General features: G+C 41.2%; 1 protein-coding gene across 1 annotated transcript in view; it reads left to right on the forward strand.

Moving 5' to 3' along the window:
• Positions 1-18,703, forward strand: part of galnt9 (polypeptide N-acetylgalactosaminyltransferase 9) — a 106,074-nt gene extending 87,371 nt beyond the window's left edge. The window contains exons 7-11 of the mRNA XM_061070777.1: positions 2,021-2,206; positions 7,811-7,948; positions 9,596-9,691; positions 18,182-18,349; positions 18,557-18,703. Of these exons, the coding sequence (XP_060926760.1) occupies positions 2,021-2,206; positions 7,811-7,948; positions 9,596-9,691; positions 18,182-18,349; positions 18,557-18,703 (735 nt within the window). The remainder of the gene's footprint in view (positions 1-2,020; positions 2,207-7,810; positions 7,949-9,595; positions 9,692-18,181; positions 18,350-18,556) is intronic.
• The last annotated feature ends 8,414 nt before the right edge of the window (positions 18,704-27,117 follow it).

Genomic DNA, 27,117 nt, shown 5'->3' on the forward strand with positions numbered 1-27,117 from the left:
ACATGCCATACAAGCATTAAGACAAAATGAACAGTTTGCGAGATATGCGATAAAAACAGACGCTTGTGGATTATGCAGACGTCATTAAATAACCATAGTCAGCTCGGAACAGGCCTCCCCTCTGATCTGGAACATACAGTAATTGAGAGAATGCTTTTGCAGCAGCCTGGTCCTTTAACACTGTGCAGGGGGGGCACCATTTCGAGTTCAGAGAGAAGTTACTCGAACAGAACATCTGTTGGCATCACGGCTATCATCATTAAAAGACAGCGGGTGGTGGAGGCTCCGCAGTTTGCACCTCTGGAAGGACTTCACCATATGCTGTGGCATTCTGAGGTGGATGTAACTGCTGAGCCCCTTTCCCACAGCGTGCCATAGATTTCCTGCACGTCAGCGGAGGATGTTATTTCACAGTTTTTTTCATTCAAATCTGAGAAATGATACGACCATGTGACTGCCTGCCACCATTTTTCTTTGCCTTGAGTATTTTAGCTGGGTGTCACTACGTCCCTCAGCCGACAATCAATCAATGCGTGATGCTTTTCAAGATGACATATATTTACCGCCTGGCTTTATATATATCACTGCTCGTGCCATATGTGCGACACTCATGGTATCAGAGATTTCTGGTTGTCAACTCTCTGGGGAGTTTTTTTGTATTTATTGGTTATAGGCTCACAGATAAAATGTTCACACACTCTTTCTCTTTCTTCAGTAAGAAACAATGGATGGTAACGCCTGCATCATTAAGCCTTGGGTCATGTTAAAGACTCACTATTTAGGAGAGGTTGTTGGGGTTAAATTGTGTAAAAGTAGGTGTATAGTTGCAGCATATTTGTCCATGCAAACATCTTATATTTCTAAGCCTTAAGCTGCATCATCAAACATTATATGTAAGAGCAAGTGCAGTTATGTACATGATGCAACTGTTAATACACATTAATAACAGCACAGTGTCTACATTTTCTCCCAGTAGTGGCAAGATATGAATATGTGTGTCCACTCTGCTCCTTAAAGCCCTGGAGTTGTAAAATATCAGGTTTATTTACTTGAGCACTATTTAAAACAAGATTAACTATTGTTGAAATAATAATGAATTGAGTACTATTTGGTGTTAGATTGGAATTACTGTTTTAAAGCAGAGCAAAACTGTGAAATGTAAATAAATGAGTATAACCCTCAAATATTCAGGCGTGTTTCTCCTCAAACTGAATGGAGACTCGGTTCAATTGACTTCACATCAAATGCAAGTTTTCATTCAGGAAGAAATAGTCTTAACATGTCCAGAGAAGCGTATTATGCCAAGCCTGCAGAGTAATCAGTGATGTGTTGTAAAGCTTCATAGTTTTGCTAAAATATGATGTTTTTGTTTTTTGCCGATGGACGCACAAAGACGACTGCCTCAGGAGTAAGAAAATAAGGATTTTCGAAGGCAGTGTTTTTTATATCAGGCCTGGGGGAGGATTCATTTTCACTCAAAAACAGTGTTGCTGAAGATTTGGAAGGACTCTTTTGTTTGATGATGTGAAAGAACCTATTCTTTAAACAATAGCGACACAATGGAAATCGAGCACCTGCCAGCATTCCTTTTATATTTGTCTGTAATAAAGAAAAGGCTCCGTGATTAAGATATAGATTAAGATACATTTATTTGTCCCAAACACATGCACAGACATGCACAAGCACACTCATGCAAGGAGGGAAATTTAACCTCTGCTTTTAACCCATCTGGTGTCAGACACACAGAGCAGTGAGCAGCCATGTACGGCGCCCGGGGAGCAGATGTTGGGGGAGTAAGGTGCCTTGCTCAGGGGCACTAGACAGGGTAGGGAGAATCCTCTTGGATTTTTGGACAGATCAATCCAGGTTCGTCTTTTTGTTGTTTCTCCGTGGAGTTGAACCAGAGATGAACCAGAGACCTTTTCTGCCCATAGTCCAAGTTTCTGCCACTAGTCCACCGCCTCTCAACCTCCTGTACAAAATTCACATTTAATTGAATCTGTTTCCTGCTGCCGTCTAGGTGTGGCAGTGCGGCGGGAGCATGGAGGTCCTGCCATGTGCCCGAGTGGCCCACATCGAGCGCACCAAGAAGCCCTACAACAACGACATCGATTACTACGCCAAGCGCAATGCCCTGCGCGCGGCCGAGGTGTGGATGGATGAATACAAATCCCACGTCTACATGGCCTGGAACATTCCCATGAATGTAAGTTTTCCTCAATCTCCGTTGGTCGTGCCCTCTCTCAGTCCTCAAGCTCCCTTTGCTCCCTCTCTCTAGTCCTGTCTTACTTTCTCATTCAGACATGCAAGCCCAGCTCTCCGGAGACACTGGTCAATAGAAATTCAGAATTCAGATTTCATCCCACTTGACCTTCACACAGGCGGGCGGAGCCGAGGCAGAGTGAAGGCAGCGGTGCCGTCTCACTCCCCAAACAGATGAGAGAGGTGCGCCAACTGAGGGATTGGAGCCTCACGTCTAATTAGTCTGATTTCATACACATCAGTTAAGCGTAATTGCTTTCAAGGGCCTCTCGCAAACTAATACAGCTACTTTCGCTAATAAATAGTTTAATGTTGATTCCTAATTGCCTCTTCAGCCATGCAGAAGGAGATGATTGTCAGTGAAGGACGTCAGTTGAGACCTCACAGCACTGTCCAAAACAACGTGCTGCTGCTCATACCAAAGTGATAATCAGCTGTGCAGCAGTCACACATTGACTTGAAAAGCTGCTGCTGCTGCTGCTGCTGCCTGCGTGGTGTCAGGTTGGCACAAACATCATTACATCAAGCCACTAAGTGCACGTCGAAGGTGCCAACTGAGGCCGCTCTCTTTGCTTGTGTGTGTGTGTGTGTGTGTGTGTGTGTGTGTGTGTGGGTGTGGGTGTGTGTGTTGAGGGGGCGGAGGGGAGGGGCCATGACAAACTGGCCAATCTAGCCACATCCCTTCTCCTGTGTAATTACAAACACAGTAGCATGGCATGTTATTACCCGAGCTGTCCGGCAGCGCAGAGTTATTTTGTGCACACTGTACCAAGATGTAGCGCCACGATGATTCTATCTAGCTCCCGCTTCCTTCCCCTCCCCTCCCTCCCTCCCCTTGCCCTCCCTCCCCCCCATATCAGCCCATGCACACAATCACGGATTCTTGTTATTGAAGTACCCGCAGAGCGCGAAATTACGTCGTTGGGGGGGGGAGGCTTGATGATGCACCACATCGGGCGGCACCAAGTCCAAATGCTTAACAACATCTCACAACAAAAAATTGAATTGCATCTGTTACTGGCGCTCGGTGGCTGGTCAGGTGAGTATTTTGCAGCTGAAGGATTTTCAAGATTTAATCAAAGTCTTATGTCGAATCTGTTTTCAACACTGAATTAAAAGTGAAAACTCATTCTTCTGACCATTTTATTTCTAACTTTTTGTTTTTAAATGTTTCATATCGAACATATCTGACAAATCTGAAGTCTAATGATGCAGCATTAGAGCGATGCAAACGAGTCTGGCTTGGTTTGAGCTGCCATTTTGAAGGTTTTATTCTCCAGGGCCATCTTGTATTTTTGATATCAGAAGTAGGGTTGCAAAGGGGCGGAAAGTTTCCGGTAAATTTCCGGAAACTTTCCAGAAACTTTCCACGGGAATATTAAGCTCGGGAATTTGGGGAATTTTGAAAGAAAAAACTATGCAAATTAAACGCTGAGCTATAAAAACATCATTCAAAACATTATTTTAAAGATGTATGGAATGCAGCACATGCTGCACGTTGAATTTCAACCCTCCACTGTGCATTCTTCCATCACATGCACAGATAATTCCCAGCATCCTTCACTCTACAGCAGGGCTATTGAGGCCTGCTGTAGTGTGCAGGACTTCGATGATATTACTCGGGGAAAAAATATTAGCATGCTTATTGAGGATTGTTCATCTGTTCATCTAGCCTATTTCCATTAATTTATCCATCAATTGTAAAATATTTTTACAGACGATTCCAATTGTTTGACTAACTATTTATATCTCTGGCATTGCATTAGTGTTTTTTTACAAACTTTTTTCTCATCTTATTCTACAGAACAATGCCACGTGCACTCTCTCATGTGTGGAGACATTTCACCCCATCCAATGTAGAAGGAAAGGCTGTGTACATTTGCAAATACTGTGCAAAGACCTATGTTAAGAATGACACAACGATGCAGAAGCATATAGTCAAGTGCCCAAAGTTTCCTCATGGCTCAAATCAGCCTATGACAAAACAAAATGTTTATATTTATGTCTGTATATGACAAGGTAAATACAGTTAGTATAAATTACCCACAACATTTCCAGTTTATTCCCGTTAATTCCCGTTAATTCCCGTATATTCCCATTATTCCTGTTAATTCCCATGGAAAGTTTCCAACTTTGAATATTCCCGGAATTTTGAAACCCTAATCAGAAGTAACCATATTAGTTGTAGTCTGACTTAGAGAGCTCAAAGATACTATACATCCATCTATACCTGGGACCTACACCCATTCAGTGGCATTATCTGTCTATCTATCATTTAATGTATATAGGACCATAATTTACTAGATGAGCATCACGCTGTTTGGAAGAAGACTTGTAACAAAAGATGTGACAAAAAAGTCAATTTTTTTGATATTTTTGTTTTAGGGGGCCAGGTGAAAGAAGTGGAGGAGAGGGTAAATAGGGGAGGTTTGGGATGGAGGGATAGGAGGTGTTGGGTTGTGAGTGAGGGATCGGGGGGATTCTCCTCCTTTTCCTTATGTTTCTCTTTCATTTCTTTCCGCTCCTTCTTCAGACTCTTGATTCTTTCAGTCTCATCCTTTGCTTTCTTTTCCTAGTTTTTCTTTATCCTTGCCTTGACAGAGATGACATGCCTCAGTGTTTTTCTCTCTCAAAGTCCAAATCTGAAACCCACTTCAAATCCAACAAGTTTTTATTCAAATCCAACTGCGCTGATGTGATGTAAATGAAGGCCTCTTGATGTCCTCGTGGAGCTGCTTGGGCGCCACTTCTCCTCTGGGACCTCGATCGGTCTGTCCAGCTCTTTTAGTTTCTCCGAGCTGGCCTCCTCCTCCACTCACATCTCAGACTGTCCTCCAGAGCGTTGACCTTCATCTACCAGTCGCTCTCTCTCTCTGGGGGACCTCTGTCTGGATGGATTCCAATTTTGCCATAAGCTCCTGCATGGTTTGTTTTCGCCGGCGCCATATTTGTAGCTGTGACACTGCTGATCGTCCATCCTTGAAAAGGTGATGTGCTCTGACTTGTGCTTGAATAAAAGCTCCATCTCCGTCACATGGTCACACCTTTGCCTCAGCTCCTTCTTGAGCCCCTGGGTCTCACCCTGCTTGTTTTGGAGTCGAGCAGTCACGGATTTCATTTCTTGCTCTTTTGCTCTGAACATCTTTCTTAGCTTGCAAGGAAATCACATCCTGCATGTTTTTCTCTCCTGGTTCCAGATGCTTTCTAAGCTGGCCTTCAGAACAGTTTTTTGTTGAGTGAGCATATTGTTATGCTGTGTGATTTCACCTGATGTTCGACTGACTGAAAGACACAGATATACAACAGGTACAACACAATTCCATCCTAACTTTGGATAGACACAAGAAAACTGATCATTCTCCTTTATACTGATTCACACTGCTTGTTTAACTGCCTTTTACCTATACATCTGATTTTAAAGAGGACTGTAAAACTACTTTTTATTTATTATGAACCTTTAACAATTAAATCACATTTAGTGTCCATTTAAATATGGTTTCTGCATTTGTCTTAAATACACTCTCTCACTACGAAAGTCCCCTAAACAGCAGCTGTGTAATATCCACACACCCTCATGTCATGCAAACTATTGTAACGTCCAGACACCAAATGTCATATGACTCTAGAAAATTATTTAGTTGAAGTTTTAGACAAAAGATGAAAAAAATCTGAGATATAATCTAAGTTGACCTGAATGAGTGTAACACTGTATCTTACCTCACCTCATGACATTTCCATATAGGCTGAGTACAGGTACTTAGCAGTGTGTGGGCTGGAGAGGCTGTGGGTTCTCTAGTGAGGTCTGTCGGCTGCTGTCACATTCTCAGGTTCAATAATCTTGTCTTATGGAGTTTAGTTTAGTGATGACTGTGAGTTGTTCTACATTCATCTCACCCCCATCGGAGATTCAGATACATTAAAAATTAATAGCTTTATTTTGGTTATCCCACTGATGCAGTTATCCCTTGATCTTTGTTATTATTTCCTTTTTTTATAAGTGTTTCTAGGCTTCCTGCCTGTGGGTGTGGGTCTATATTTCACAGTTTCATGTTGTTTTTTGTTAAGCAACATGAAAGATGTTTATTTGTATAAATTTTAAACCATATGACCGGTTTTGCCTCCTTTATATAAAAGTATGATTTTGAGTGTAAAAGTAGCCTTTTTAGCCTGGTTGGTTACCATAGTTCCAAATGGCCTTTGTGGAAAACGCCTAGACATGCCCTTAGGAAAAAATCTGTGAAATATTAATTTTCTGTGGTATTGTTATCAAATTTGAACCTGGGCTAGTCAAGGCTTCATGCTCGGGTCCCAGTGTGTTTTCCAGCTCATAAGTCCCAGCTAGAGTCATCTGCAGGCATCTGTTTAACAAAAAATATTCAGGTGGAAATAAAAACCTTCTACTTCCCTGTGTTCCAACTGCTATTACTCAATGTCAGTAGCCCTTAGACTGATTCTGACTGTTGGGGGGGGGAAGTTCAGAATGTTACCTTTCAAAGAGACCAAGATCATGCATGTGCTCCAAATGGTTCAAGAACAGCTTTCAATTTACTTTCGGTACTCCTCAGACAGGCCTTTTAGGCGAATCTCACCTGCTGCTTAAGAGGCTACAGGCTGCATCTATGTTCTACTAGAGGCATGGATCATGCATCCACCATCAACACTAACAATCCTCTTTGGAAACAATAATTTCTACCTTTATATGTGTTTGTTCAAGCTTTCGCATGAAAGGTTAAAGTCTTTTATACATCCCACAATAAAAACCTGAAAAAATGATGTAAACCTAAAAACGCTCACTGAAATGTGCTTCAACGTTGTTTGGACAGTGGCAATGAAAGAAAATACTTTAGTATTGTCATTGTTTTGAATTGGGTATTTATTATTTATTAAGTAGGCCAATTTATTATTTTTAATCCATTTGAATTAGAAATGATCACTGACACCATCTCCCCCTGTCTCCACTGTCTGTGTAAACTACCGAACACAGGTTTCAGCTTTCAGTTACAAGCTCCACTTTAACTCTGTGTTGCTCATGTACTGCATCAGTAAAACTGTGAGACTCTACAGCAGAGATGAATTTAGATTTGACAGAGCAGAGCTGTCCAGCTAGTGATCATATATGAAGTTTGTACGTGCATGTGCATCTGCCTTTACATTAATTTCTAGGGAACCGCCATTGTCCTTTCACAATTTGGTTAATACATGTATGTGTGCATGAGGATCAGCCCTCTGTGCAGCCATTAGACATTCCCCTAATCAATCTAGGAAGCCACCTCCATAATGCAGACAGGGCCGTGAGGGCTCATAATTAAGCAGCTGATTAGAATTTGTTCAGCACAGATCATGTCTAATGAAAGAACAATGAAGGGTCCCCCACGACAGGCTCCTCTATCCATCTCTTAACTAAATGCTTGCTGCATTCTCTCAGCACCTCGACACTGTTGCGTCTTCCCTTTCTCCACCAGGACTCTCACTTGCTTCTTGAGTAAATCACCAGCTGGCTAAGTCTTTAGATTTGATTTGTCCTTGTTTCCCCACGACTCGCTAACAGAACCCGGGGGTGGATTTCGGAGACGTGTCGGAGCGCTTGGCCTTGAGGAAGAAGCTGCAGTGTCGGAGTTTCCGCTGGTACCTTGAACACGTCTACCCAGAGATGCGCATCTATAACAACACCATCACATATGGAGAGGTGAGGACGATGCTTTGTAACAGGATTATTGGCGATACTCTCTGCTTGTTCATTTTCCAATGTACTCATCTGTTATTCTATTACAGAGCTGTGATAGAGAGAATGCATCCAGTCAGAGAGCTAATTTGATTCAATAGATGATAAATGCAGAAAATTAGTTGGTGATAACTTATGAATTTGTGATCTGTGAGTTATCAGGGTGTTTCTGTGACTTGTGTCTTCATTGATAAATGTTTGTCTTTGACACAAATGTCCCCAGCTTGTTGTTGTCTATTTTATTTTGCACTGAACTCTCTGCATCGAGCACAGAGTCCCACAGGCTCACACGCTGCACATAAGTGAAAAACATGAATTCACTGTAAACAGTCTCATCGTTATGGCAATGCAGCATCATCACAGGGTTAAACATAATTTCCTCAAAATGAGCTTTCATTAAAAAAAACACTTATTAGTTTTCCTTTCCAACTTGATTGCTTTGGGCTTGGCTCCGCTCTCAACACAGAGGGGGGGGGGGGGGGGGCGACCGGAGGACGACGACATTTTGCAGACCTGAGCAGACCCAGAATCAGATACTGTTTTCCATCCAAAACAGGGGAAAATCAACATGATCTGCAGGTGCAATGTCAGAATACATCGAAATTAACCTCCACATTGTTGCACCTGCCGTCGGCTTTGGCTCTCCAAGTCAGCTAATGGGTTCCTTGCAGCGGCAGCCACTTAAGTGGCACTATTTCAGGCCTGTCGACAGGCAGGGAAACACTTTCCTTGTGTTGCCGCAGCAGAAGTGAGTCTCATCCGTCACTGAGCATCAGCGACGCGCCCGGCCACGCTGACCAGAGCAGCCGAGCAGAACCCTCCCTGACAACAGCGCGTGATAGATATATCTCTACCTGGAAATGAAGCCGTGGGCATTCAAATCACACTGAGCCGAAAGCTCATGCTCAATGCACGCCACCATCTGGAGGCCTGGAGGAGAGGGAGGGATAGAACTGGGACTGGCCACTGCATGATAATGTCCTATCATGGCCCAGCCGTCGCTCTGAGATGATTTAAGACTCCTCTGCCTGAACAGGGCACAATAGAACCAACATTGACTGGACACATGACAGGAGCAGGGTGTAACATGCACATGCACACAGGAATAAAATGGTGAGATTGAAAGGACTAGAAAAGCTACAAAAAAGCGATTGGCAATTGATTTTGTTTCATTTTGAATTCTGTGGCAAGCAGCCACTAACAAGGAAGAGCTTCAAATAGAGTTAGAAAACTGTTCCAACTAAATGTTTATCTACACAAAGGTTCGACTGACACAGGCTTACATTTCTAAGTTGAAGTAAATCAGCCCAGTACAGGATGCTTTGATTTGACAACTTTCATGTCGAGATACTGTAATTGCACAAATTCAGATCTGTCCCCAGAGTTTTCTCTGATTGGATTGATCATAGAATGAATTATTTTTCTTTTAAAAGCCACGACAACTCATTGTTTCATGTGGTGAAGTCACTCTTTGATCACGTAATTGACACTGAAATCAAAGTGCCTCATTTGATAGCAACCTTTCGCAACATCCTCATGGCCGTGCACAGATGTCTGCAGTGTTTGTGTCTCTCAAATTTCTAGTGACACTATCTGTGTGTTGTCTTTCAGGTGAGGAACAGCAAGGCCAGCGGATACTGCCTGGACCAGGGCTCTGAGGACGACGACAAAGCTATCCTCTACCCCTGCCACGGCATGTCCTCCCAGGTCAGACCACGCCCACAGACTGTGTGTTCATGTTCAGAGTTCATCACACTCAGACAATCAAGTGGAGTTGATTCTTTCAAAATAACATCACAAGTTTCCTTCCAATTTATTGCAAAGGATTCATGAATTAACTTATTCTGCACTTTAACATTTGATGGACCTCAACTGATCAGACTTAATTACTCTGCTCTCTAAGCCCCACAGGCGTTAAACACCAGCTTATTTATTTCTTTGTGGAGTTTGCACGTTTCAAACATTTTTACGCAAGAATCAGTCAAGAAACAGTAGATGCTGAAAGGACCTATGATGAAGTTCTAATTAATTGTGAACATTGTGAAATTTAATTCTTGTATAACTACATTATATAGCTTTAGGAGCTATATACATTAAAATAAACGTGTGTCTGGATTCAGTGAGGATGTATATGCTACGTAAAAAAGAGCTCAATATCCAGAGATGTACATCAATATAATCATGGATGGGGAACGGGTATAATATCAGACTTAAGGAAGCTTTACACATTCAAAAGTGTCCCATCGATTCATCCATCCATTCATGGACAAATATTTTACTTTGTCTTTAACTCCTATCATCAGCCAACAATCAGCAAATCTCATGTCAAGCAAACTAGCATGTTGCTATCACAGGCAATATGCTGCTCAGTTCACCAACAGTAGTTTAGGTAATTAGCTTGCTAACAGCAACAAATTACAGAAATATAAAACAGTTTATTCAGGTGCATAATAACCCAACCTTGACTTAACACACTTCAGCAGGATACATCATCTCAACCTGTGTGTCGGTCCTGTAGTAGATTTATTATTGAAAAATAAAAGAAGGAAAGAAATATATATAAACAGATATATTCCATATAACATTATGCAATCAATGTGCATCATAAGTGCAAATGTAAGGGGACTCACAGACCCTGAACATATGGTTGAAGTCATCTTTATTGTCTATTCTGCCATGTGTACAGGACAAATACAGGATGTGAATGTTTCTCTGATCCATAGTGTAAACATCCCTGGAGTAAGTAGAGAGAACCTACAAGTGCGAAACATGTTAAGTACTCTGAAAAAAAAAAGAACCCAACATTGTATGCAGTCAAAAGTCACACGGTGAGGTGTGTAGTGCAAACCGGAAAGGATTGAGAAGTGCAAAATACTTCATGGAAAGTAATGTACATCCACAGGATGAGTAAAATAGCAGCTAAACATAGCAGCAGATCTAGTAGCATACTCAAAGATCATTTTGGGGTCTAGGTTTTTGAAATTAGAAAAAATAGATGAGAGAATCTTATCTTATCTCATTCAGAGAGAACGACAGAGCTGACCCTTAATTGCCTCTGTACTGTCTCATTTAATAAGCACTTAATCCTCCTGGAGTCACTAAACATTCAAACCAGATTCAGGGTTTTACAGCTGGAGAATATGAGATCAGATTGTTAATGCACAGTGATAATACATACGCACTTGTTTAAAAATGTGACGCATCAATCAACGTGCTCATTTAACAAATACTCATATCAACATTTCAAAGTGGAATGAACAAAGCCTAACACTGTAGAACTTCTGTCAAGATAAGATGGGATCATTTTATGTTATTACAGAAGCCCAAGTACAGATAAATACAGGTAAAAAGAAAAGACTAAGAATAGAATGAAGAAGAAGTATGCTCAAAAAGGGAACACTTGATCGTCACAGTATAACACCAAGTCAGTTAAACATCAATCTATCCATTTAGGAGACAGAAGTTATTGTGAATTAATTTCACCTGCTTTGGTGCAAATGAAAGTTGCAATGGAGAAGCAAAACCAAAAGAGTTTTATATTTGGTGGCTACAGACAGTTGCTCTCTCCTTATCCCTCCTGACTGATTCTTCTCTAGTTTTGTTTTCTGCTAGTGTCCTTGTCATCACTGGTAGCATGAGGTGGGGCGGTACCTGCAGCCCCATCAGGTTGCATTTAGTCCAGGTCCTCCAGGATGGCACATCCATACGTGCAGTTGCAAGAAGGTTTGCTGTGTCTCCCAGCAAAATCTCAAGGGCATGGAGGAGATACCAGGAGACCGGCAGTTACACGATGACAGCTGGACAGGTCCGTAGAAGTGCATCGACCCAGCAGGAGGATAGGTGTCTGCTCCTCTGTGCGAGGAGGAAATGGAGGAGCACTGCCAGAGAACCTTCAAAAGGACCTCCAGCCGGCTACTAGTGTGCATGTTTCTGACCAAACCATCAGAAATTTCAATTTCAATTATTTACATAGATTTTCAGTGTTGTTTTGAATCCAGCCCTCAATGGGTTTATAAATTGAATCAGTGTACATCGGTAAAGATTTTCAACTTGAATAATTCATTCAACAAGATCTGATGTGTGATTTGATTTGATCTGGAAGTGTTCCTTTACTTTTTTGGAGCTGTGTATAAAGGAACAATTTGACACCAAAAACAATGACACAGAATATTACAGCTGTGAATAATAATGGTTCAGTCAGTTTATTCACTAGCACTTTGCTAGAGTTAGTTGTGTAAACCAACAATAGGTGACAAAGTAGTGGCTCTGAATCAGGTTTGATATAATACATTTCCCAATGGATCATATGTGAAAATATGTGGCAAAAACTGATTTATAATCCTCTTTGATTCTCCAAAGCCTGGCTTTATATGATTGAAGTGACTGTGATACCAACTATTAAGTTTGACGACTGTTGTTAATATGCACTCGCTAAACTGCAGATGGATGTTAGCACTTAATATGAAATCAACCAACCACATTGTTTTGAGTGGTTTCACTCACAATGATGTAATGCTTCCAGTCAAGACTCAGGCGCTATAATGTGCAGATTCATGAAAACTTGAGTTGAACACATTGATTCTGGCAGGTAAAAAACCAAACAAATCTTTTGTTATGATTGTGAAAGTACGTTATTTTGTTAATGTCAAGTCTTGTTTCATGCATCCTGACTTCTCACCACAGGGTGTGGGCTTGATGTTTTCCACAACGACACTGACATAATTGATCTTGGCAGTTCGGTATAACAATGAAACATTTCTTCCCACTGCTTCTTGTTTGGCTTTCATTTTAAAAAGCATTTAAATGTTTTCACTTGCTTAATAAAAATACTAATAATAACATTCCGTAGCACAAACAAGGGAAAACTGGGGCGCTCCCAGGTGAGAGAATGTAATAATGTGAATATGGAGCTGGATGATGCTGAAAAAAACGACTGTGCACTCAGTATAACCTTTACTTGAATTGATACCAGGACGAAAGGCGTTGTGGGCGGGAGCTTGATGTCCTGCTTTTGTTCTTATTCTCCTTTTTGTGCGGTGAAACAAAAGTCAATCCCTGAGACGACTCATGCAAAAACTGTTCATGCCTCATTATTTTCTTACATTAGTCACCTTTCCTCCCTGCTTCTCCTGCTGGTGAGTGTGTTCTTCACTCATCTGTCATATGAATGAAGGAGTGTTTTGAGGACGCCACTGGTTCCCCAGACTCTCCTCCGTTCTCCTCCAGTGAAATTCTATGGGCGTCCAGCTTCACTGACTCCTTTAGTCCTCATCCGCAGGAAAAATAAACAAATGGAGATGAATTTTGTGCCCTTGTATTATTAGATTACATTGATGACCGGCATTACTGTGAGCAGACAAATTCAATTTCTTCGGGCATTGTGATTTTGCATTCCTCTTTACCAATGCTCTCTTTACTTATCGAGAAATATAATTGGCCAGAATAAATCTTCATTGTGCCTCTGAGGAATGAGGCTCTTTCTGCCGGCAAGTAGATATTCAAATCATGGTTAATGTCTCACCTTTGTTCAATAGTATAATGCAGTGAAAGCATGGTTTGGTGTAGCAGTTACAAAGTCTGGATTAATGCTCTGCTTACACACACATGCACACTAAGCAGCTGGCTTTTAGAAGGAATGATGCGTCTTCTTTGTTGGTTCATGTATGTGCAGCAGTGCAATGTGCAGTGTTCTATTTATGGAGTCCACTCCTTCGTATGTGTGGTGCACTCAGGTGTGCATGATGCTGATGGACAGCTTCTGCAACACTTGTGCTAAGGGGCTTGCATTTAATATTGCATTTCAAAATAAGCAAAGACTAGAGCTATGTCGTTATTTTTGTTGAGTTGTACACTCTCCATCAATTTTCAGTCGTAGAAAAATGCATAATTTGTATCAAGGCTCATTTCATTTGGTTGCAGTGGCGTCATGTCACAGCGCTGTGTTTTTGAAGTGGTCCAAACGGAATTCATCCAGTTTTACGCCACTTGGTTACAATACATTTTAGATCTGTGTGGATTCCAATAACCCTCTGGGGTATAAGGACGCAGCTGTGTGTAAACATCAATATTTATAAATCTGTATTAATATCTCAGCGATAATACAACCCACGCACGCAGCTGTCTCAGCTGTCATTTGCATCTTTCTGAAAGATCTTGCGTCACTCAGAACAGGAGTTCGGAGCCGATGAGGAAAGAGTGGAACATGCGTCATCTGTTGCTACCTTCGCACAATTAGGGGATTGGTTTGTCCACCTGTCTTTGTGCAAAACCAACCAATGGACACTCAGGAAATACCCATCGCCATGAAACAGCCTCTGTTGTGATTGCATTGACAGAATGTGAGAAAAAAATAAAAGGAGAGATTGGCGAAAATTACAGTTACCATGAAGCTTGGAATGTATAGTTTAAAGTGATTATTGAGTCATCTTCATCATAGTCCCTCCAACATTTAGTGGTAGGCAACGTCTTCAAAAAAGTTGACAATTATTTCCCATTCATCTATTATTTCTTATATATTTATTCCACTACCCCCGTAAACCTATTTCACGCGTCAATAAAAATCAATCCATATCAATAACAATTTATTTTCACAAGAGATTTCAAGAATTTCTAAAAAACGCATTTCAAAGCCAAATTATCTCTGTACACAATTCTCCAGGTCATATTTAATCCCCGGTGTAGACAAAGCATAGATAAAGAGATGTATCTAGCTTGATATGATTTAATAATATATATATTTTCTGGAGAAAATTATATAAAACACATGTGTATCTTTATGCCCAATTTTTTGCCTGTAAAAGGCAAATTTATGCACCCAGACACCAGAGGGTTTTTATATTTTAACCGAAAGGAGTTTAGTCATTGGATGTCTTAGTCGTAAGAGAGTCTAGCTGAGCAAACACTTCTGCAGATGTTCTGACTCCTGGTGAAAATCCTCCTGAATGTGCAGATCATAAGTTATCAGAGAAACGAGCAGGGCAAACATTAGCAGCAGCTCAGTTAGAAGCCCCCCCAGGATGAGTTTTAATGTGAAACTGCTTTATTCAGTGTTATTACCAGGTTTAATCACATGATCTGTTTGTTTTGGAGAGGAGGAGACCTCTGTGGATAATTTGGCTCCTTGTGAAAACCTCCTGAATGATAAACACTGACGGGATTTCTTACTGGGAGAAGCTGGACTGCAGAGACAGAAGTGAGGGTGATGGGAACAACTTCCCTGATTCAGCACAGTCTTGTTTTAGTGAGAGACCCCTAGAGGCAAAATCTCCAAGATTATGAACATGTTCGAACCCCAATGCAATGTACATTGACTCCATCTTATATTTATATTGTCAAAGAGTTGCACCATTAATGAGCTAATTAAGAAACTTGTGATTAGCTCGACCTCCAAAGTGGCTTTTACGATAACTTTTACGATGGCAGGAAATCAATGGAGCGTCTAATGGCACAGGTTAATTGGCTTGGCAGAATCATTTCCTCGCCGTAATTATTTGTTGTGGTCCCATTTTAAATGTATTAGCGTATAAAGGGGCTGCCCGACTGAACTGTAAACAGGATTTATGGGGATTATATGGGGTTTCCTTGTGTCCAGTTTAGTTCAGCCATAGTTTACTCCATGGATACATCACAGTTCCTTAATCTCATTTTGTGATAAAATTGAATATCACAATGGTCTGTCTTGCATTAGCTTGAGATTTTGAAATATGTTCAGATAAATCTTTGCCATTCCTTAGTTTAAAGATATATTCTTACCAGCATCTCCATGCGCAGCCTGACCAGCTCCAGTGAACCTTGAGTGACACACAAAGTGGCGCGTCATTGGTTTGTTATTTGTTCAGAGTGGATTTCTCGAGCAAAACATTGGATTATAACTCCCAGCATGAATTCTCTGTTCTCACAAAGAGCAACACCCACACAGTTTTACATGCCTCAAAAACCTTTGTTATGTTTGATTTATAAAGTTGAACACGAACTGTTAGTACAAAAGTATACCACAAAAATATGTTTTCACAGTATTGCAGGTGAAATCTTAATTTACAGGTGTGTATTCATGATCGTCACAAGGCCCTTCTTTTTTAGTGGGGTTGAAAATGTCCTTGTTTTCGTCATTTTCTTTTTCAAACCCTCAGAAAGTCTGTTTGTAAAGACTGAGAAGCATCAGACTGAGACAGAAGATGTTACAACATAGTTTCACATCAATAAGCACTGGAAGACACATTGTTCCCTCTGTGACATTGATTCCTCCAGGACTGTGTGTGTGTGTTTGTGTGTGTGTGTGTGTGTGTGTTTGTGTGTGTGTTTGTGTGTGTGTGTGTTTGTGTGTGTGTGCGTGTGTGTGTGTTTGTGTGTGTGTGGGTGTGTGTTTGATGCCCCCCCTCAAAGCAGCTGCTGTCATATTGTCTCTATCTGTCTTTATCTTTGGCCTCTCGTTTTTCAGAGAGGATCACGTCCATAAATATTAAATGTTATCTCTACCGTATCCTTACGTAATAGATCCGTATCGTTGCAGAGCCTTTATGTGGAGGATTAAACAGTGAGGGATCAAGTTTTGGTTTGGGGAAACATTGTGGCATTAATGAGATCTACACTGTGGTTCCCATACAGAGCCGGTCCTCACCAGTTTGGAGCCCTAGGCAAGATTTTAGCTGATGCACATTCCACTATAGACACTTATCTTTGTACAACAATCCTGTCTAGATCTAAATTACTTAATGTCTTATAATACATCCACAAAATAAAAACGGCAAGAAAAAATGACATAAAGCTAAATATAAAAACAATGATATCAAAGAAACCAGTGTAGACAAAAAAATATTTTCAAATATAACACCAATGAGAACATTGCACAAAAAGGTATTGTTGAAACACGACGTAGACGACAGTTGTGAGACCACATGATTAACACTCATGATGTTAAGTCTCAGATGTTCTTTATCCATAGCAGATCTCAGTTAGGTTCTAATGAGATAAAGCTCAGAGAAGCTCCTTTCATCAGCAGCCACTTTGATGGCACTAGGTGAGCAATTCTAATTAAACATTAATCTAGTGTGATCATGCAGGAAACCCGCAAAAAGGGGCCTAGATAAGCTTATGTGGTGATGTTGTTGTGGGGGTTTTCAGCTAGTTTAGACATATATGTAAAATAGTAAATGTGAATCATTTTTATGTTTTTTTCTTCCCTCATTTTCTGGTGTCCTTTCGGATGAATGGAGTCAGACCTCCCATATAACCATACAACTGCTGCTCTGCACTGGACTGCTCTACAAATTGCAAACATTGAAGTTTTCCTAAATCTGAATTTTTGGCATCTCCTTTATTATATAAGAATATAATAATAATGTTTGTATGCCAAATAAATGCATAATATCTGTAATAAAACAGCATTTCACATTTAAACGCTAAACTGCAGTAACTGGAATGATTGATCGGAGGCCTCTGTTGAGAGAAAGTTAAAGATAGAGATAGCTACAACTGCCCTTGGCTCCAACTGAATTATCTTATTGGTTTTCCATTCTCGTACATTTTTAATGGACTGGTGTCCTATGGATGATTAGATAACTTGTTGCTATAGGTAACGTGTTTAGCTTGTTTAGCAGATCAGTTGCTGCAGTCTTAACTTTTGACTTTTTTTTAAAGTATTCACTATTCTCCAACTAATCCACCATAAAAATACAGATTGAAATGTATTATGAATAATGTTGCACATGGATTGCATTGTAAGTGGTGTATAGAAGATGAAGACACAGGTTGTAAATTATCAAACTAAACTATTTTCATTAACAAACTAATTTCAATGGTCAGTGAAACTGAAAGAAGACATTTTGGTGATAACGGTAGACACAGCGTTTTCCACTTTGTGGATAATACAAAGAAAGTGCAGTATCTGCACTTTCTTTGTATTATCCTATAGATCCAATGTCAATTACTTTTTTGTTTAAAATAATTAGCTCAAACAGGTAGTATAACAGCATTAAACTTTTCTGTCTGTTTTGCAGTTTTTCAATCAGCTTTAAAACTGTTTTACTCTGCTTCTTAAGTTTTTGTGTCCGTTCAGTTTTCACACTGAGGCACATTTGCAGCTCGTGTTTCCCACAGATGTTTCAGTTGAAAGAAAAAGTCATGTTTGTGTTTTGGAAGCTGTGATTTCTGCTGCTTGAGTCCAACGGTGGAAACACTTTGGTTATCTCTGTGTTGCAGCTGGCACGCTACTCGACTGAGGGACTTCTCCAGCTTGGACCCCTGGGGTCGACCACCTTCTTGCCTGACACGAAATGCCTGGTTGATGACGGCAGAGGCCGCTCTCCCAGTCTGAAAAAATGTGATGTGGTTTCAAGAGTTTCCCAGAGGCTGTGGGACTTCACACAGGTAAAGAAGCAAATACATACCTTTTCTCTTTGGTCATAAATACTGCAACACCAAATGTGGCACATGTTAGTGAATGTCTGTTAACTGCCATAACTGCTAGAGCAACACACATTATAATATTGGAGTTAAACTCTGGATGTGCCATCTGTTTGTTCTCAAGGTTTCTGCGTTAAAGTTGGCCATAATTGCATGTTTTTCTTCTTTCAGAATGGGCCAATCATCAGCAGGGACACTGGTCGGTGCTTGGAGGTAGAAATGTCCAAAGATGCCAACTTTGGCCTCCGCCTGGTGGTCCAGAGATGCTCTGGTCAGAAGTGGATGATACGAAACTGGATTAAGCATCCCAGGCACTGAAGCCAGAGAAGAACCTCTGAGACAGCTCGGGCACTGTTTCAAGTTGCATTTGGAGCTCAAACTGTGGACGGAGAGGAGAGGAGCAGGGACTGCCTGTGCTAGTCTGTGGTATTTCACACCACAGACTCCACCGCACACACTGAGCTTCCCTCAGGCAACGGAAAGAAGAATATGATCAATTCTTGTGTTCCAAGAAAGCTGTGTGTTCTCAGAGACCTTACAGCGAGCTGCACTGTTCGAGTCAGCCCAGGATCCTGACATTCAGCCACATGTATAGAACAGAGTAAGGTCACACCTGAGTGCCGGCCCTGAAGGTGGTTCAAAGTCCTCGTGATACTTTTGTTTTTACTGTAAAACTACTGATGGGAGAGAGAGAGGGAGAGAGAGGGCGCGTGCTTGTGTGCGTGTGTGTGTGTGTCTTTTTTTTCAGAGTGCATCTGAGCAAATCAAAAGTTGTAATTGCCGTCCATCGCCACATCACAGGGATTATTTTGGGCTGTGATTTGGAAAATTGCTTTGGACATATTGTGCTGCCTCGGCAGGTCATGTGACCAGAGGGGCTGCCCATCATCTGATCTGGAGGCGTTTCACCGTCACTCACACAAACCACGACAGTTCTTTGTTTCTTTGGACTGTGTTGCTCACTGCGGACCGGAGCAATCATGTGCCTTTTTCCTCTTTTTTCTGCTTCATCTGACCAGGGAATGTCAGTCCCCAAAAAAGCATGTACAAAATTATTTGAAAAGTTATTAATATATAAAACATAATGTATAAAACAGTCTAATGACAGTAATATATTGTAAAAAGTGAAATATTGATATCCGTCCTCTGATAACAATTAGGGTAATAAAATCATTTTTATGATGAACCACCTCTCTACGTCTTTTACTTCAGTCATCAATTCAAGGAATTCAATTCTATTTTTTGTCTCTGAATAGACTTTGCTGTGTTACATAAAAGCTATTATTTTTTTCTCTTGCAAAGCCAGTTGCTAACAACACCAGTACAATTGCCTGTCTTTTGTTGTTCAGGCACTTGCAGGCCCTCTGCACTGTAATTGCTCCAAACGCCCACTTGATAACTGGCTTTCAGAAAGCTTTCCAGTTAATACACTCACAAAGAAACTTTTTTTACTTTAACCTCTTTTAGTTTGGATTTAAGGTTCACTCAATTTTTCTCATATCCAGTCAAAAATGTGACCGTTCTGGACGACTGATTGACTTCTTGATGTTGTTAACTTGAATATCGAATCACGTTAAAGAGACATGCGTAGTCTTTTGTAAATCATGAATGTTTGATAAGCAGCCCAAAAAAAATTATTGTCTTAAAGGAACTTTAGTTTTTTTAAGTAATATTAAATGAACATCAGAACGTGAACCAGAGATGGTGTTTTCAATGGTTCCGTGGAGCTTATGGATGAAGATACATGAACATGCACTGAGTAAGAGACTGAAGATTATGTGACTCTGTATGTTACTCTCTTTAACTTGTGGCTGTCATCTCTGCTTCAGCCTTTCTCCTGCTGAAGAGTCCTTCAGAACAAATATAGTGAAAGATGTCTCAGTTCCATCATTGTCCCAGTAAAGCATGACAGTGAACCAGTGTGCACGACAACAGGATCCTGGAACAAGCTCACTGAAATGGAGTGCTGTCATTTTTTTATGTTATCAGCTCCAAAACACCCACTTTGAAACACGTGTAATAGCAACTGCAGATTTCCTCATTAGTTGTGAGAACAAAAAAGAAAATTACTTTTTGTAGACATCACACTGAAGCAGGACAGAGCATCTATCTTGAAAGCACTGAACCCATTTGTTGTAATCACAGGCGGTTTCCCTGTGTCCAATCTGTTTTTCCAACATCCTCCGATCCAGATATACTGTGCATTTTAGGATGCAATGGAAATTGAAAAGTCCTTTTCTTGACTGGGGTTAGCCATGCTGTCCGACCTGCATGTTCCAAAAGCCCATTTTAATTTGGTTTCCAGCTGGTTTACCCTGAGAGATTGCCTGCTCTCGCCACCGCGTCATGCTCCTTTGCCTCTAATCATTTCATATAAGCAATGCATCATCTGTATCCTCCAAACGAAGACCTCTCCAGCCCTCCCGAAGTAATATCTTATTACGGTCTCCTACAAGGTTTACAAACACAGTGCCAAGCAGAGAGCGATGTCTCACGGCCCCGTGTCAGGAAATAGGCTGAGCTGGGAAATGATCATTGTAGCAATATGGGTTTCCTCGGACTTAACACCTGCAGAATAATGTTGCCCTCGCCTGATAGAAGGAATGGATTCAGTGGGCTGCAGCTCTGTGCCGCGGAGCCTCACCTGCTGAGTCGCTTTACAGCGGCCTCCAGGGAGGTGTGGTGCAGACAGAGAGCTACAGCATGTACTGTATCTGCTTTACCTGTATCTACATTGAGTGGTTTCTATGAATGCATGAGTTCAAATTGTAGAATAGTTGTATTTAACCTAAAATCTATTTGTTTAAGTCTGAAAAAAATCACTTTGTAGATTCATAATTAAGTATTTTCCAATTCAACATTGTAGATGCTGTTATCACATTGGAGTCAAAGTCATTCTTCAAGTCTAAGCCTACGCACAACATTTGTATAAACCAAATACATTTTGGGCCGATTATGATTTGAAGGTACGTCTGTGAATTAGCAATAAAAGATAAGGATGTTTACACTGTGTTGGTGCTACTCCTGCCTGTACACAGAATGTGAGCATGTGTGAATTAGCACTGGGAGCCTGAGCGTCAGACAATCGCCACTGAGCTCATCGCCTGAGGTGAAAGGGAAGGTTAACCAGCATTAGTGGGGTTTTTTCTTTCCTCAGAGTGGATGACAGGGTGACACTGAGTGATGGGAGGCTGGCGGTAAGGTGTGTGTCACATGGGGAAGGGGGGGGGGAGGCGACTTTGGAGGTTGGAGGTGTTAGATGGACAAGGACACCGCATCTGTCTCCCAGGCAGGGACCCCTCTTTCTTTCTCATCGTGATGCTGACAATACTGTTTTTTACGCCTGGGCCGCGGCCAAGAGGGAGAGGTGACTTCATTATTCAGACAGCTGCGGGCAGAGGGGCTCTCAACAGCATCTCATAGAACTGTTGCAAAAGGCAGCCTTTCCATTTGGAGACCAAACCAATGCTAATTCCCCAGACCACCACAGACGGATACTGTTTGCACATATTCATAACCGTGAGGGAGCCAGGGGAGCAATCGCAGGTTTATTTATCTGCAGAGAAGCTGACAGCAATTACTGTCGGTTTGGAAAGCACACAGAGATCTGAACAGGTTAGGCAGCTCAATAAGCGAAAAAGTTCACACGTTTTAATGAGCAAAGTTTGAAACACACACACAGAATGTATAGAAATCCAATTCACCATAAAGAAAAACTGTATATGAAAGTGATCTTCAGAGGTTTGGGGTCCAACAATATACATGAAAAACAGGTTCTTTCCTGCTCGATGAAAAGGAGAAATACCTTCTTTTTTTCCTTTAACAAAATCCGAATAACCCTTTGGTAATAGGGATCATATAAGTCTTTTTAAAAAACACATATTATCCTGTGGTCTGGATGACAGCCAGCCTTTATGGGGACCGACTGGGTCACTCCTGCACAGATTAATGTCACACACTTTATGAGCCCTTCTTGAGCTAGAGTGATCATTGTGCCATTTGTAAAGACACCAAATATTAAAGAGCACTCAAATAAACTTGAGTATGTGAGCAAAGTATAAAAGCTCCATCCACAGAGGCTTGGCCCGGGAAGGACAGCAAATTAAAACAGGGAACCGTTGGGTCCTGGGACAAAGGCGTCTCGGATTTGGTCTCTACTGAAGTGCTCTTCAGCAAGATACTCAATCTATTTCATTATCACTATCCGGCCTGTGATGAAATCATAAATACGATGTGGTTTTACACTGAAAAGCTTTTTAAGTCTAAACCCCATATAATCATTAAATTTCACAGTTTGGATATGAATTGAAAACCTGAGACATCTCCGGAGGTACTGGTAAATCAGTTTTTTTTACTATATGTTCTCCCCGTGCTTCCAGCGACTTCAGCTTCCTCCCACAGTCCAAACACGAGGTTAATTGGCAACACTAAAGCCATTGTCAGACATGGACTCGAAAATATCTGGATAATTGGGTCTGTACATTCTCTGGACTTTGCCTTTTACACATAAAGAACGCAGCTGCAGCCCTTATCATAAAAAGCTATTGTCTTCCCGGCATTTCCTACGTGTATCGCACATTTTTCATCCTGGGATCTTTGTACTCTTCTTTGTTTTTTGCTGTTTCACATCCATCGTGTGTTTCCAATGTGATCACCACGGCTTCGACGCCCCAGGAAGATTTCAGGGAAAATGTCAAGAGTGCATGTCTGAAAGCAGCATTACTTGCCCTTAGGTTTGAGTGAGCATGATTGGTTGTTTGTTGCTTTTTGTTGACTGGCAACCTGTTCGGGTCATCTGTCAGCTTCAGCTCCTGTGTGGCTAAGTGATTCAGATAATGAAACGGAAAGAAAGGAAAACTTAACAGAGATTTAAGATACGATTTAAGTTACATTTATTTGTCACAGACAGCTCCTCTTTCCTGTTAATTCTTCAGTACCTGTCTCGCCGAGACGACTTGTTCGCCTTTCATCCTTCTTACTGGAAATTGCGTTTTTTTAACATCATTTATTCCTCACGTAGCTCCTTCCATTATCAACCCCGAGCATGTCTTATCCACCAGAATCAATTTGTTCACTCTGCAAGTTTGTGAGAAGTTGAACATGCTTGGGTCGGCGGGTGCAGAACAAGAAGCATCTGAGTACGTCCACAAATGATTACGAAAAATAAAACTTCTGAAGAGGCTGAACTGGTGGATGGAAAGGAGAATACCGATAGTACCCTAGCTAAATGCTCCGGCCACAAGTGCTGTCAGATGGACAAAACTTTCCTAAGACTTTGAAATGCTCTCAAGGCTCGGATCAGACGCATTAACTAGACACCCACTATTGACGGCTAGCGGTGAGATCAAACACCTCGCTGAGCAGTTTATCTCTTTGTCTCTGTGCGTCTCTCTTTAGGTGCACAGTGCATGTTCCTAATCAACAATAATTGCTTTATTCTGTCAATACTGCACAGGGGCGAGGAGATTTTCGACAGTTATGCCGTACAAGCTGATGGGATGAGAGAGTGAGGAGAAACGGGTACGTGCCTGAACAGCTTGTGGATCTTATAATGAGATCTCCAGAGATGAGCAGCACAGTAGCTCCAAGACACAATTAGGCCCAACGTTCCTCTGCCTCCAAGATAGAGGTATATTGGCAGCACAGGGATGTGTGCACGTGGGAGGAAGTGTGTGCACGTGTGTGTGTGTGTGTGCACATATGGCATGTTTGAGAATTTTAGCAAAGTGATAAATAGCTGACCACATTTCACGGCTGAACTGCGGCATCCACACACGATGACCTGTTTCCTCTGAAAGGACCCTATGAAGTAATTTCCTTATATTTCAAATTTCAAACTTTTACATTTGTGTAGTTACAAATGTATATATCGATATCTGTGCTTTCTGTAGCTTATCAGATCTCTTTCCTCTCTTCAGACAGTGTTCCAGGCTTCAGAGTCCCCTGTTGGTTTGGACTGCAGCTGTCCGTGATGCTCAAACAAGCCAGACTGAGAAATAGCTCCAGGGTTCAAAATAACTGCTGTAAACCAAAAAGTTCTGAAGATGCCCTCAGGCCTTGATTTGGCAAGCGAATAGAAAACAGGTTTGACCTGTTTAGTGGGCTTCATTTATTATGATAGACAGTAAAAGTGGAGGAGCTCGTAGAATAGCTGTTATTATGAAGTGTTCCAGCTTTTTATAGGATCATAAAGACAGCATAAGTTGCATTCACGGGCATCAGATCCACGTTAAATAATCTATAACCTACAGTGTATAACACCAGAAGATACATCCTCACTGATAGAGCTTATCTATAGGTCCCTGTCATGCAAGTCTGATGCGTGAGGAGTTTTTATTCAAGATGCAAAGTCGAAAGCATCTGGCCAAATAAATATGAAGTCTCTGCTGTTATGATGGGCAACTCTCGTCTGATTCCAACATCAACACAAATATACCCACAGCTTTAAACATTTAAGAGCGAGCCAGCCCCAAAATCCTCACCGCTGTCGGATGGTGTAAAGCGGGTACATAAATCATGAGAATACACTGTTCACAGGATGGCAGAGTTCTCATAGTTATGGCAGCAGTTATTCTAAGCTGTTAATGAAGCTATCAGACATGCACTGAACTCCCAAACATAATATCCTGAAATCATCCTGAGGGGCTGCGTGTGAGAAAGCAAATGTCCAAACAGGATTCGCCACGTGTGAGTGGGCGCACTGAGGATTCTTCGACTCTGCGACAGACACAAAACTAAAATACAAAAATAATAAAAATAGCTCTAGGATTAAAAAGAGGAGCCATGCACATAGAAGACAAAGACGTGAACAAAGAAAGATGGTGAAATTCCAGAGCTTTTGGTGATGAGCCGCGACGTCGGTGCCGATGTGCTGTAAACAATAACATGTGAATTCTGGTCGATCTCCTGCTGTGTTCTTAAAAAACCTTAGATAAATAATGAACTGAAATAAATTGTATTTGTAACACAAATGGATAATCCTTTAAAATAAATTGAGATTTTGATGAATAAAGTCATAATTGAAAAGAAGCTATTCCAAACTACCAAACAATTCCTCCTGCACAAAAGTGGCAGTTTTCACCAAATCCCAGTGGTTCTTTCCTCAGAATAGTTTAGTAGTCTCTTGCACAATCTTTTCATAGTAGTGATATTTATGATGATCTAGGGCTGATGAGCCATACGATAACGTATTATGTTATATGTGAGACCTAAACCATATACTCTATTCCCCCTCCAGCATGACAAGTGGCCTGTTCTGGTAAAGTTGCATTTTTTTTCTTTAAAATGTACGACTTTATTCTTGAAATCTAGGATTTTCTTTTCTTCAAGTGGCCCTAATACTCATACTCGTATATCATTCTTACAAGTTATGGATTAATACTATCACCAGGCTGTAGTTCCCCTCAGCCTGGGCCCTGCAGATATTTTACTGACTTATAGGTCACTGTTGTTTTTTATTTTTATTCCTGGACTTGGTAACCGTTGTTTTCCAACTGCAGCAGCAAGCGTATAACTTCGCACCAAGCTAGGGAACATACAGAGGCTTGTAGCAGCTAAAGTGCACTTGGTAAAGTGAAAGCCTAAAAAAAATCTGGATTCTGGACATGAATATTGTACTAGTTTTGCAGTCAATGCAGCTTTAAATACCTAATTTACGCATTAATTTCTTTGCCTTGAAATGTGATTAACGAAACCCAACAGATTTTGAAAGAGTAAGTTTTGTTTGAGTCGTTTCTATCGAATATGTTTCAATAACAAATGAAAATTTGATCAAGAAACCTGGTGTTCTTCTATCATTTTGTCATTAGATACAACAATGGTATTGTGCATAAGTTGATACTCTACACCTCAGGACAGTAGACACAGTTAGCAGTGAACTTGACAGCACTGCAGCCTAATCCTCTCTTTATTGTTTAGGTTTGTATAATACAAGGTTAAGGGAAACAGCTTGCAGAGCTGACTGCATTAAACAACCACCCAGTGCGGGGCCCAAAGGGCTGCTTCATGCTAATAAGCTCCATCAAGGTCAGCCAGTCTTTTCACTGCTCCCCCATCCCTGTGTTCTTTCCACGTCCTAGACAGTGATGACTTTAATGGTGCTATTTCCCAAAACAGCACAGTGACTTGAGGGGGAACGCATTATCCCACAGCAGCATTTGAGGTTATTTGCCACAGCAAGGTTTCCTCATGCGCTGAACTGTTTCTGCAGTTTCGTCCCACCAGAGTTCTCCCCCAGTGTGTTTCCTGCTCTGGTTTCTCACATTACAGATATTATTTATTAAAGCTATGGGGTTAGTAATCCTGGAAAAGACAGCAACAGCAGGCTAGAAAATTCTACCCCCTGCAATCGGCCCTCACGTTGAAGCTACAACCCCAAAACATCTAAACACTCACCACCTGACAATTGCTAGAAGCCGACTTTCCTGTGACTTGCTAACATTCTCACTATCGTCTCTGCTTCCGAGGCTGAAGACTCCTGTCATGATCAGTGAGAGCCGACAGGCAGGTCAGTGAGTGACAGACAGGTACGCCAACCAATGATTTCAGCCCAAATTAAATGATTGATTGTGTTTATTACAGTCCTGCGAGGAAAACACTGGCTTTTTCTTTTTTTTTTCAGATGACTTTATTTGGCCTATCGATGGCTGGTATGAGGAGAATTGTAACAAATAAGATAATTATGTTTTTAATTTAAACCAACAAATTTGACAATCTTACATTTAAAATAGTGG

Source organism: Limanda limanda, chromosome 5, assembly GCF_963576545.1.
Source record: "Limanda limanda chromosome 5, fLimLim1.1, whole genome shotgun sequence".
Taxonomy (NCBI): Eukaryota; Metazoa; Chordata; class Actinopteri; order Pleuronectiformes; family Pleuronectidae; genus Limanda; species Limanda limanda.